General features: G+C 38.0%; 1 protein-coding gene across 3 annotated transcripts in view; it reads right to left on the reverse strand.

Moving 5' to 3' along the window:
* Positions 1 to 8319: 8319 nt before the first annotated feature.
* The window catches only part of YAF2 (YY1 associated factor 2), a 38059-nt gene continuing 31886 nt past the window's right edge, over positions 8320 to 14492 (reverse strand). For all 3 annotated transcript variants that reach the window (XM_077472463.1, XM_077472462.1, XM_077472464.1), the window contains 2 exons: positions 9514 to 9666; positions 8320 to 9146 (listed from right to left, as the gene is read on the reverse strand). In XM_077472463.1, the coding sequence (XP_077328589.1) occupies positions 8909 to 9146; positions 9514 to 9666 (391 nt within the window). In that variant the 3' untranslated portion in view covers positions 8320 to 8908. The remainder of the gene's footprint in view (positions 9147 to 9513; positions 9667 to 14492) is intronic.

Below are 14492 nucleotides of genomic sequence, written 5' to 3' on the forward strand. Positions count from 1 at the left end.
TGTGACCGAACAGATCAAGTGTCTCTATGTTAAGGTGTGCCTCCTACAGGTGGTGGAAAGGAACTTGTCCTCTTTACGATGACTCCTGGAGAAGTGGACAGCACCGACATCACTGCTTTAGGTCAGTGTTTCTCAATTACAGTCCTCAAGGCGCCCCAACTTGTCACGTTTTCAGGATTTTTATTATTTTGCACAGGTAATTCAATCAGTTTCACTGCCTCAATAATTACTACAGCCATTTCATCTGAGAAAAATCCTGAAAACATGACCTGTTGGGGTGCCTTGAGGACTGGAGTTGAGAAACACTGCTTTAGGTGACCGAACACTGTTGTCAGCATTCCACATAAAGCTGAATATATACTAGTAGATTTATTAGGTTCAAATGAACATTTGTACAAATATTCTTTGTACATTTGATGACTGGACAAATGTTATTAAAAAGTTTGTTTGCTTTTAAAATTCGATATTGGAATTAATGCAATTTCCTAAAAGAAAACCACATACACTGTTAGAAATTTGTTTTAAGAAACATTTCTTATCCCGCTCGTTCAAATTCTTGTCACGGTGGTCGAAAACAAACGTCAATTTGACTCTAAACAATTAGAAAAGTAAACGTTCCCAAAATGAAAAGTTTGTAACAAAATTCTAGTAGTGCATAGTCAGATTAAAGCCAAGATGCACCCAAAAGTGGAACTCATCAGCCCTCTCCAGTGCCACTTTGGCACCTTTTCGGGGGGGGGGGGGGGGGACGCGCAGTTACCCGTTTTTGAGAGGTACCCGTCTCCACTTCCTAGAGATCACTTGGGAGTTCGGCCCCCTCCTCCTTCCCCCGCCGCTGGGACATACAGAAAGAGCAGCGCGCTTTGTGCATGTCGGCTGTGAAGCCGAAAAGGCTTCACTGCCAGGTTCCCTTACTACAAATGGCGGCGGCAGCAGCACCCAAGAGCCAATGGAAACATCAGCTGGGGTGCCGACATCGCTGGATTCCAGGGCAGCGGAACTCCTCTTTAACTTGCTAAAATGTATAAAATGTATACAGAGCAATAGGGAGGCAAAATTTTAAAGTAGCTTTATTGTTTAGCCTCTCCTAATTTCAATTTTAAGAAGGGCTGATTGAGTGGGATAATGCTCTCTGCTACTTGCTGGAATAGTCAATAGGCAGCATCTGGAAAATATTGATTTATCCTGGAGAACCCTTTTATGTTGAACAAAATCAGAAGTGAATGCACTTTTATAGCACCATAAAATTTCAGAACTGCTATAATAGCCTAAATTATTACTCTTTAATATCACAATGGTTACTGGCCCCTAAAATGAACTGGGGAGTTGTTCTTTACATATTGTGGTATCCTGTATAAACTAAAGTAAGAAAAAGCTGGAACAAAATATATAATAAACTATTAGACCTGTTACTAAATTTAAAGAACCAGGCTATGATGCCATAGGTTCATTTCACAGACATGTCTGTGCCCTGCTTCTAGTATGTCAGATAGTAAATGGCAGTATAAAAGCAAAACAAAATATATATATAAAAATTCAGTTCCTTTTCCCTGATGTGTAAAGTTTCATAGCGTTAAACTTATGAAGTAAAAACAGAACATACACAAAATACACAGCTTTGGGTAAAAAAAAAAAAAAAAAAAAAAAAACAACAGGAGTTAAAATAAAGGATTCTAAATTATTATTTAGCTGAAGACAGATACTAACTTGAAATGCAGAACTTTGATTTGACCATAACACAAACAAAAAATTTTTTTTTAAAAATAAAAAATAAAAAAACAGCAAAGCAAACAAAAACAAACCAGCCAGCATTGTAATACACGGCAACTTGTTACAGCCATCCACAAAATCCAAAGTAACAGTTGCCCAAAATACACTTATAAAAAGAAAATAAATGGCAACATTTCATACAAAGGCTTTATTTATATTTTTCCTATTTAAATCACACCAAGTACCAGCAGGTGCATTTAAAATAGTTACTTTGAGATTCCTGTAGCAGTAAAAGTTAACTAAATTCATTTGTTGAGCTGTATACGTAAAACTATGCATCACAATTTTCCAACCAAATAATACATATTTATGCAGCTTGAACTATATATTTTTTTTTCAAAACATGCCTGTAAAATTCTATTCAAGAAGTGTTAGTACTGACTAACCTAAAAGTGAAGATGGAATTACTAATAACACTGCATAACAAAATGATCAACCACATCTCCATGGCACTTCAACATTAATTTGTAACATTTAAGACTACAAATGTGTGCTCAAACCTTTTGTGCCTGAAAATATTTAGTACACAGAGGGCTCTAGTGTATATCACCAATAATAGGGACTCATGTAAACAGTCATAATCAAGGAAAACACATAGTTCTCCTTCACCTACACATTGAATACCGTTTATTTAAACTTATGTATGTGCAAGAAATATCCCTTAATTTGGTGCCTTATTTGATCCCCTTTGTCATTTCTTGTGTGTTTAGGACAGTCAGGTAGAAGTTCATTTGCATCATCAGCTAAATGCATGAAACAAACCACACAATTTACGGGGGAAACTATTTTAGTGCTTATATTTTTTTTTCACCATCTCAGCCTTTTCACAAGCTTAGTTCATTTGTAAATTATGGAAAAATCATATTTACAGTATGATGTGACAATACTTCACTTTGATATTGAATACAGTTTGAAATCATGGGGTGGGGTATCCCTCTGACCTATGATTCAGGAAGAGATACTGGTTCACCAACATCAGCTGACTTTAAAGTGGAGCTGCAGTTATGCAAAGGAACCTGTAATCCACTTCGCCCGATCCAGTTCTCCTGATCAAACAGATGTCTAAACCTTAATGTGCTTGTAAACCTCAGACATGAAATGTGAACAAAGCATATCATTCTATAGTGTGTACTTGTCTCAATTAAGAGCACTGAGTGTTATTGCTGTCTGCTGCTTCATTTCTCTGATATCCGAGTCACTTCTGAGAGGTTTCCATCTCAGAAGAGTATAAGGCTGGCCATGCATTATACAATTTTGCTTTAGATTTACCAAAACAATATAATATGAGGACAGACCTAAATACTTTCAATTTGTATGCAATCAGGCAGGCCCCTTGCACTATAGTTGAAGGTAAATCTAAAGGAAATTGAAGAAGAAAATTGTATAATGTATGGCCAGCCTAACTTTAGCTCTGCACCCAGTTTACTGGCCTCTCAGACAAGCTGATAAATAAACCCCCTGTGAATGGATGTAGAGAAGAGAAGACTGCAGATAAACAGGTACAACTTATGTAGGAGGATTTGTTATATTTCTGTGTATCACCAGAAGATAGTCTCTTCATTAGGTATATGTAAGGGTTTGTGAAATAAAAAGGTTATGGCGCTAAACCCTATTAGTGATGAGGTGAGTTAACTTATCAAATCCTAGTGTTTGATTTTTTATATAAAAAGAGAAAGAAAAAGAAAAAAGCTGTTGGTGATACCGTGAAAAAAATATATATCCTAAAGCAATTTTATCCAAAACAAATTGTGTGTGATTAATGTGGAGTCAGCATTCATGTTCCATTATAATAAAAACAAAAAATGAGTATTAAATTATCATATACGTATCAGCCTACTAAAAACATGTAAACCTTCATTAAATGTGCAAATTAGTGGAAATAATGTTAATATTCAACAGTATGTTAGTGTAAAACAGATTGTGCAAACATGTGCAAAAAAATGTACAAAAAAGCAACTAAAGGTCAGAACAACCCAGGATCAGAAATAATTTAACCATAAAATCGCATGAAGTCGCTAAATGTGCGAATAGACAATATTTTCAACCAATAATCGCATGAAGACGCATCTGTGTCCAATATAAGTCCAAAATTAATATTTGGCTTGATAGTGCTGCCTCTTCAGACTATTGTTGTAATTGTTACAAAAAGTCAATGGGGGGTATTTGATTTACTCGTGCAAATAGTGCGGGCTTTCAATTAGAGAACTTCATCCCCGGTGCGCCACTCTGTGCTATAGTATGTGAATGCTCTCACCAGAGTTAATGCCCCTGTGGGGCTGGATGGACCTTCACAATGTAAGCCACTGTGTTGCTCTCTGGCTGCTGCTGGTGCACTGGGTGAAGCTTCGTTGTTCCGTCCGTATGGTATCCAACGTTAATTATATAAGGGAAGACATATCCATAGTGTAATACGTTCTTAACCAAATCGTTCGTTTATTAATATTAAAATCTACTCACATTTTACATTAAAAGCATGTGCATATAGGAAAAACTCCGCCGTTCGTCTCAAACGAGTGCACACAACGTGGCCACGTTGTGTGCACTCGTTTGAGACGAACGGCGGAGTTTTTCCTATATGCACATGCTTTTAATGTAAAATGTGAGTAGATTTTAATATTAATAAACGAACGATTTGGTTAAGAACGTATTACACTATGGATATGTCTTCCCTTATATAATTAACGTTGGATACCATACGGACGGAACAACGAAGCTTCACCCAGTGCACCAGCAGCAGCCAGAGAGCAACACAGTGGCTTACATTGTGAAGGTCCATCCAGCCCCACAGGGGCATTAACTCTGGTGAGAGCATTCACATACTATAGCACAGAGTGGCGCACCGGGGATGAAGTTCTCTAATTGAAAGCCCGCACTATTTGCACGAGTAAATCAAATACCCCCCATTGACTTTTTGTAACAATTACAACAATAGTCTGAAGAGGCAGCACTATCAAGCCAAATATTAATTTTGGACTTATATTGGACACAGATGCGTCTTCATGCGATTATTGGTTGAAAATATTGTCTATTCGCACATTTAGCGACTTCATGCGATTTTATGGTTAAATTATTTCTGATCCTGGGTTGTTCTGACCTTTAGTTGCTTTTTTGTACATTTTTTTGCACATGTTTGCACAATCTGTTTTACACTAACATACTGTTGAATATTAACATTATTTCCACTAATTTGCACATTTAATGAAGGTTTACATGTTTTTAGTAGGCTGATACGTATATGATAATTTAATACTCATTTTTTGTTTTTATTATAATGGAACATGAATGCTGACTCCACATTAATCACACACAATTTGTTTTGGATAAAATTGCTTTAGGATATATATTTTTTTCACGGTATCACCAACAGCTTTTTTCTTTTTCTTTCTCTTTTTATATAAAAAATCAAACACTAGGATTTGATAAGTTAACTCACCTCATCACTAATAGGGTTTAGCGCCATAACCTTTTTATTTCACATTTTCATTTCCCTCTCCTCCCCAATAAGGAAGTGAGGGCTTCAGGCACAGGCAGCTCTAACCCAGTATATTTTTTTTTTTCAATTTATTTCACATATTTCTATCACTTAGGAGATTTGTTTTTTCCATAGCGCGACTTTATTTATTTATTCATATGTAAGGGTTTACCACCACTTTACATCTGTAATACCAGGAGGCTAAGTGTATGGAGGGTATGCGTTTTGCATGCAACTGCATTTTCACTGTTCATAATCTCTATTTAGCTGTTGGCATCTTAAACAAAACCTGTATTGAGGGAAATTCATAGGCTGCTATATTACTTTCCAGCTCCTATGGCTTTAAATTACTCCTCCAGTAGCTTACATAAAACAAGTGCACAGATCAAGTATCCTGACTTCACCAGCTGCATACATTTTGACTCACAGCATTAAAGTAAGGGAAAGCCCAGCAAACAGCAGTTTCATAAGGAAGTCACAATGGCAGCCAAATTTCTTTCCACTGCACAAGTTTCTCTTAAACTGCAGCGCAACCTAATAATGTCTATAAGACAGCAGACATAATTCTCATCTCAGAACTTTCAAAAACTCCAATCTGATGGTTAGTGAAACCACTATGTTTTCGATTACAACCCAACTCCAGACAATTTTATTTTCATTATAAAGAGACTAAGGGAGGTGGTTTAGATTTCTTACTGTGACCTACTGGGGATGTTTCCTCTCTTCCCATCCCAGAGAAACATATACAGAGAATGAGAGGGACTGGGACAGGAAGGCACCAAGGACAGTAATAAAAACAAACATCGTCAAGAGTTTCTTACTCTTCCCCCCTCTATTTAAATTGGGATGTTTTTGTCAGTGTCCCTATTGGAGAGATTCTCCATCAAAAAGGAAGGGAGGCCAAATCTCCTCAATGAGGACACACATTAATAAAAACCTGACACAGCCTTTAACCCTTCTCAGGTCCATCTAAAACTAAAAAAAAAATCTTGGCTGGGATTGGGCTCCAAGTAATTTTCAGGGTCCACTCCAGAATATTAGTGGTGTATTTTTTTTTAAATGTACTGCAAGCACATAACGTAAGAAAGAATGGTTGGAAATTACTCTAAACCTTTATATATATATATATATATATATATATATATATATATATATATATATATATATATATATACGCACAGTAGTATTCCATCTTAAAGGGTTTGCAACACCTAAAAATTAAAGGGCTTCTATAACTTTTAATTCTTAGTTTCAGGTAGATAAATGCTGAGCTTTTCACAAGATTAAAACATTTGTATTGGGGCTTCTTTATGCTGGATGTGTTGCCATATATTTTTGGAACATTTTTCATCTCAAGCAAAATGCTACCAACAATCTATTGTTTTTAGTGGGACATGTTCACACCAACACAATCTGGGTTGTCAAATGTCAGTAACTTCACAGACAGTTACTAAAATTCATGATTTTAACATGCACCTGTAAATGTCCACTATGGACATGCAGTCTGCATGTTTGTAATGGACATTCACGTGTAAAAAAATCATGGATTCCACAAACTGTCTGTGAATTTACTGACAGTTGGCAACCCTGAACTCATCACAGTTTGTTGGAGAAAAAATTCCACATGCTACATTTTGCCTTTCAAGCCAAAAAAATCTTTCAAAAACACAGCACAGCTCAATGTCTCCAGGGTTCATCAACACTCATTAGCACATGTGTTGTTATCGTGAACAAGTCTTTACGGTCTTAGGCCATAATATATATTTATTCATTCATGTGAGGTCATATAATATAATCAATCTTCTGCAGCAGTAATAAGAACTGAAATTGATCTAATTTGTGCATTTAAATTACACAAGTATTTACTCTGGTTTAGTCAGGAACTTTCCCACTTGCAGATCTTTTTTTTTTCTTGCAAGGGACCATTAAATCAGGTAATGTGTGCAACTCACATTGACAATCTCTATTAAAGTAGTGACTAAATTTCTTAAACATCTGTCTGTGAGAACCAGCATTAAAGGCTAAGTTCACCTTTCAAATTTTTTTTTTTTTTTTAAAAGCACATATTTTTGCAGGTAAAAAAAAAAATGTGGATTTATTTTTTTACTGGAGCCTGCAGAGCATTCCTGCAGTCTTCCTCTAGCTTTGTGCCCACATCCTTGTATGAGCTGTCACAAAGCTAGAGCAAGACTGAATAAACTATAAGCATGCTGAGCAGCACGCTCACAGCCCATTCAAAATACAAGTGTGTGTACCACGGTGGAAGATGGTACTTGTTTTTTATTTTTTATTAATAGGAACTTGTGAATGAATGATGCATCTGTGTGGGTGGAGCCCTATACAGCCACACTGTTTACAAGGAGTGAAAGCAGGTGTGGGGTGAGAATCCCCCACCTGCTGTCACAGAGAGGGAAGCTCTGGCGGTGGGTGTATAGGAGCGGGTTACACCCTAAATATCACTAAGATGTAACTTGCTCCTTAAGGTGAACTTTAAAGGTGGCCATACATCGTAGTATTAGGTAGTCTGAAAACAAATAGCTGTGACATTAAATGCTTGTTTTCCTGTCTACTATCCAAAGAAACAATTTAAAGGGATATAAACAAAACACATTATATTTGTTAAATAACAATGATGTTGTGCAAAGATCTATGCTCCCAGATGTAAAGTGAAAGTTGAGGTTAAAGGAAGTCAAGGTTATTTATGAATGTAAACTTTTTATATGAAGACAAACTGGCAAATTATATATATATATATATATATATATATATATATATACATACACATACACACACACATATACATACACACACACACACATACACACAGATGACACCATGCATTATTATTGCAAACACTTCCATTGCAGAAGATTACTCAACACATCCTAAAACTTGTGTATGCACAGTTGGTGCTTTTGTCTGGGAATGTTGGACAAGCTCTTTTGATAACCCTTCATACTTCAATCTTACAGGTTGTCTGCAAAGTTTGACTGCAAAGAGATGCATATTTAGACTTTTCCAATGGCAAAACAGCTAAATCACCCTCAAAAAACAGATTATCCAGCAACGTGACAGAATTATTTGACATTCCTTTTATGTGTATGGCCACCTTTAGGAGTTTAGAGCAGACCTTGTGTTAAGTAAGGAGTCACAGACATTAACGGGTTTACAGAAATTTCACCACCAATAAAACTGCCGTTGTGTAAAATGGTATATACAGAAAACAATATATTCTAAGAATCAAAGATTTTTTAAGAGTGTAAAACATACACATCCAGTGATGGTGACCCTGAAGTTTATCAGCTCTTTAGTAAGCCTGTATTGCTTTTGCTTGGCTCTAGGCTACAGCATCCAGTAAACAAGTTATACATATTGAACCATTTTTGTAAATTTAAACAAGTCAAAATCTTGCCAAGATCAGATCAGGAGTACGCAAGCTTTTATTTTATAGGAACCCGTCTCGTGATTTGGTGTCACTTACCTGAAAGCTGCATTTTCCAATGTGCACTTACAAATGTAGACTAAAAAAATAAGTGCATACCTAACCATTTTTTCTTCAGAAAAATATAAGATTAGCATTAGATTTTCCCTATGTAACTGTGGTGACTATTGGCAGAAGATGTTTGTCACAATATCAGTTAATGACTAGAAAAGGTGAAGAGAAATTTAATGCGATTCCCCATTTATTGATGATGTTTCTCCTCTAGGTGAAGATGACCTGGATATTCCTCTCTCTGTGTTTTCAGAGCCAGATCCACTTTGACTGTGCTGATCCACTAATGTGGCACTGGATGCAGGTGGGGATTTTGTTTTTTCCTTAAAGTCTGTAATAATCACAGTTAGGTCCCCCACAGTGACCTCCAAATGCTGTGCACTACTTCTATCCACATTTTTCAACCGGGGCCTAGAATAGACACAAGAGATGTAGCATTTTCATTAATAGACAGAAGGTAGTCGGAAAGGTTGGTTTGATTAAAATATTTCACCAAATCTTTACATTGCATAAATATTAAAAAATGGCCCTTGAGTAAGGAAAGAAACAGCTAAATAATGTCCCCAGGCTAGTCTTGTTTGTGCCAGTTCATGCATCTCAAAGTATACAATAGCACGGTATAACTGAAATTTGTCAGTACACTCTCTCCCTATGTGACTCCAGCAATGGTTTGGAATAACGTAGGAGTTCTGGGAGTTGTTTAATAGCAATTACAGAATTAGCCTACCCAGAACAAAAATAAATATTTTTCACTCATTTTAAGAAGAGTAAACCATACCTTGTTTTCTTATTACTGTTCTTTTTAATGGGTGCTTCTTTTTCACTCTTTTCCTTCTCAATTTTATCCTTCTTTTCTTTCTTGGTCTGCATGGGTGGAACAAACTGCTGTGTTACTTGCTGTGACACCAGCTGGGAAACAGGTCGAGGTTTTCTGCATGAAGAAAAAAAAATACTAAACATGAACACACTGTCATTTTTTATATAGAACATAGACTGTATGCCTAGTATCCTGGAGAAAACAAATACCAGGGGTCACCAAAGTTTTAAAAAAAGGGCAAGTTAACTGTCCTTCAGGATTCAGGGGGTTGAACTGTAGCAAGTATGGGCAGAAAATGTCCCGGCATCAGTGGGAGTAAACACTGCCCCATCATTAGTTTTAAACAGGAGGAAATAGTGCCCCATTGTTCATTTTAGCAGGAAAAATAGTGCCCCATGGTTGGTATCGATGGAAGGAATAGTGCCCTATTGATAGTGGGAGGAATGCTGCCTCTTCATTGGTGTCAGTTTGAAGAATAGTGTCAAAGAGAAAAAGTTCTGGAGGGACAAAATAGAATTCAGAGAGGGTAATGCATATTGCTGGCAACAGCGTAATACTCAAACACCACAACAAAAAAAGAATACCAAAAAAAAAAAAATGGAAGAAAAGGGATCAAACTCATTTTTAAATTCTCTCTCCTCTACTTTTTCACAGACTTTACAAGAGCGAAGACCACCTCAAAAGCATAAGTGTCACTCATCCGGCACGGGAGCCCACAACGAGACATATTACAGAATCTACATAGTCAACTTCAAGGGTGATGGGTACTGAACACACAACCAGGGCAGGGACGACAATCTGTGGGGACCCCCCTGTGGCATCTTCCGCAGGTGGATCCCACAGAGGTCTATTGGCATAGAACACGGGACGAGCACGCCGACGATGGTCTCAGTATCATCAACTTGTCTGATTTGTCGTCAGATGACGAGGCTAGAATAATGAGTAAAGGTCTTACCTTTTGTCCAACCTCCAACATAGATACTTTTGAAGCCATAAAAGATCTGCATCTCTTTGCCCGTAAATTAATTTTAAAATATCTTTATTTTCTAAACAGGTACAAGTTGGGGAAGTTTCCTCACAAGAAAAGAAAGCGCTTGATGACCTGATCTCCTTATTGGATGATCAGGAAAATATTGACCTGTTGGATAGAATAGACATTGAATCACTATTGGCGGAACAGATTTCCCCCACTACCGGTGGCATTTCAGGAAAATCTATACTTGAATATATAATAACTTTCCCTCTCCTAATTTATATTCCAACTTAAAGGCTTTTCTCGCCATGACAAGAGAAATATTAAATCTCAAACAGAACCAGTCATCTGACAATATATCAGACAAGGAAAAGAAAACTGACCAAACAATACCAACTGACAATAAAACCCTCGGATTCGGGGGGGGAATATCGTAATTATGAACAATTCCCAATACCAAACTATGTGCAGAAAAATCTTGTCTAACAAGGAATGGTATCAACCCATATCTAAGCTAACGATTGAGAAATTTGACAAGAAATTGTATTTACTTGTGGACCAGGCATACGCTAACAATGTCATTACAAAGCAGACATCGGATTTCATTTGTACAAGCCATTTAAAGCTTCCCACCTTCTACAGTCTCCCCAAGGTCCACAAGGACCTTAAAAATCCTCCGGGGAGACCCATTGTCTCTGCAACGGGAAGTATTACTAAACATGTTAGCAAATATGTGGATGAACAATTGCGCCTCTTAGTCACCAATCTTCCCTCAAACATCAGGGATACAGCCCATCTACTACAAAATTCGGAAGATTTAGTTGTCCCACCCGATTCCATCTTGGTCACTGTGGACGCCGAGGGGTTATACAGCTCAATTCCACATACCAAGGGGATTGAGGTAATCAGACTTAATTTCTCAATCACATAGAGATAAGCAATTACATCGGTTTATCCTGTAAGCCTTGGATTTTATTTTGCTGCATAATGCATTCGCATTAGATGGCTCCCACTTCCTACAGATACAGGGGGTAGTGATGGGGACATGTTGTGCCTCATCGTATGCCAACCTGTATCTGGGGGAGTGGGAGAACTCCTTTCTGATGATAGATTTACCTCCTTCACCGAAAAGATATTAGTCTGGTATGTTTCTCGTTTGGAGTGGTTCAGTTGACATGCTCAGTGTATTGCTTCTATGGGTCACAACGACTTTAATTTAAAATTCACGATGGTGAGCAATCCCCATGAGATCACCTTTTTGGACGTTACCATCCAAAAAAACCTGGATGGTCAATCTTCAAGTATACTATACCATAAAGAGACAGCGGGGAATACAATCTTACACGCCACCAGATTTCATCCAGCACCATTGATCAAGTCTATTTCCTATACCCAATACCTTCGTATTTGTCGAAATTTCCCCCGAGAGCACTTTCCAATGGAAGCAAATTACAAACTAGATTGCTACAATGGGGGTATTCCCCCACAGACCTAAAAAAAATAAAATAAAAAAAAAAGGCCTACAGAAGAGCAAAAAGAAAAAAAAAAAAAAAAAAAACTCGACATGACCTGCTTTTTGACACCTGTAAAAAAAAGGGACCAAACTCAACTAGAGAAAATTCACAATTGAGTCATCACCACATTTAATAAACATAAAGGCTTTGAAAGAATCCTAGAGAGACATTGGTACATACTTCGAATCGACCCAATGCTAAATCAATTTATACCCCATGATCACATACAAAACATACACGTTCACTGAAGGACAGATTAGTCGCCAGTGATTACACTGGGGAGTTCAGGGGTGACCCATGCCAGAGACCAGGCACATTTAAAATGTGGTGGATGCTCCTATTGCCAATTTATTAACATTGAGATTGACTATATACTACCAGTCTGAAATATAAACCCTCCCACTATGGCAATTGTTGCACACCAGGGGTAGTCTACCTCTTAACCTGCCCCTGTGGGTGTTTTTAGGTTGGGAAAACCAAGCTAGAGTTACATACGAGACTGAATAGACACATACATAGTATGCGAACATGCAACCCAGATCATCCACTAGGCAGACACGCCCAAGATGTAAACCAGGGAAATTTTCCCAACATCCAATTTTTGGTATTGGACAAGGTTCACAACAGAGGGGGAGACTGGGACAAAACTCTCCTACAAAGAGAAACAAGGTGGATAGTGGCCCTACGGGCCACTTTACCATCTGGTCTCAATGATCGTATCAACTATCGCCCTTCTTAGACGGATTCTCAGCTGGCATGTGGGATGAAGTTGAGTAGGCAGTTGAAGAGCAACCACTTGATTAAGACTGTATAAAAACAATATGGACCTGGACTGCTTGCATTAACGGTCCAGTGGTACAAGAGGTTCCATCCCCATCAATGGGAACCCTGTCGTGTTCATCCCAGATACTATCTTACATATCCTTCCTTTTTTAATTTTGCCTACTTTATCCCTGTTTTTCTAGTTTCATACCAGATATATTTGTTATGTATGTGGGGATATCTGCCTAATACAAAACAATGTCTCATTGAAATGATATCCTTTATATTCCAGTTCTCTCTGAACACATCCATATCAGGGTTACACATGTACCTGCTCTTTTCACATGATTTCACACTGTGGCTATGGGGACATATCTGGGCGCTTGATCACTATTTCTTAGACCTCCATTGAATTTTTTGCTTGTGACCCAACAGAGTTTTACTTGCCTAAAAACAGGATTTTTAAAATAGCTTACCTGTAAAATCCTTTTATTTGATGTACATCAGGGGGCACAGAGCCATAGTACTTACTATGTGGGTTATAGGGCCACTGATAGGTGATGGACACTGGCACGCACTAAGGCAAGAAGTGCACTCCATATATAACCCCTCCCGCTACTGGGAGTCCTTAGTTTTGTAGCCAAGCAATACAAGTGTATACCAAGAAGGGAGGGACCTGTGTCCCCTGATGTACATCAAAGAAAAGGATTTTACAGGTAAACCATTTTAAAAATCCTGTTTTCTTTTCTTACATCAGGGGACACAGAGCCATAGTACTTATTATGTGGGATGTCCCATAGCAATGGCAACTGAAGGGAGGGAAACAACAAAAAAGTAGGGCAACAAGGAGGCCAGAGGACTAATACTGCAGCCTGCAGTATACTGCACCCAAGGGCAATATCCTCATGACCTTTAACATCAATTTGATAAAATCTGATAAACGTATGAACCGAAGACCAAGTCGCGACCTTACAGATCTGAGCCATAAAGGCCTGATGATGCACCGCCCAAGAGGCACTAATCGCCCTGGTTGAGTGTGCTTTAACATGAGAAGGAAGAATTTTCTTGTTTAAGCTGAAAATTGAAAAATCACTTGGACAAATCCATTTGGAAAATAGTAGATTTTGACGTTGCCTGTCCACATTTTGGACCTTCTGACAGTACAAACAAGACTTCTGTAGTGGTAGTGGAATGTAGTGCCTTCTCTTCCCTAGATTGAGGCTCTGGGGAGAAAGAAGGAAGAATAATATCTTTTGTTAGGAATTCAGGATGAGGACGCCCAAACCACCTTATCCTTATGCATGATCAAATACGGCTCTTTACAAGACAGAGCCGCTAGTTCCGATACTCTTTAAGCAGAAGAAATGGCAACCAAAAAGATCATCATTCTTGTCAAAAGAACCAAGGGAATAAAGCTACGCACCAGAGAGTGGGAAGCAAAAGGTCATTGAAAAAACACTGACGAGGCCGAGATCTGGCCCTTGACAGAAGTCAAGGGCAGCTTCATTTCAGATCCCATTTGCAGGAAATCAAGGATCCTGCCTTTGACAAACTTCTTTGGGTGCCAACCCCTGGATTCACAGCAAGAAACATATGCCTTCCAGACTCTATAGTAAACGATTCTGGAAGCCGGCTTTCTGGCATTAATCAAAGATCACACTACTTAAGGAGATCACCCACGATCCTTTATA

Source organism: Lithobates pipiens, unplaced genomic scaffold, assembly GCF_037356315.1.
Source record: "Lithobates pipiens isolate NorthernLeopardFrog02 unplaced genomic scaffold, aLitPip1_a1.2 Scaffold_8, whole genome shotgun sequence".
NCBI classification, from domain to species: domain Eukaryota; kingdom Metazoa; phylum Chordata; class Amphibia; order Anura; family Ranidae; genus Lithobates; species Lithobates pipiens.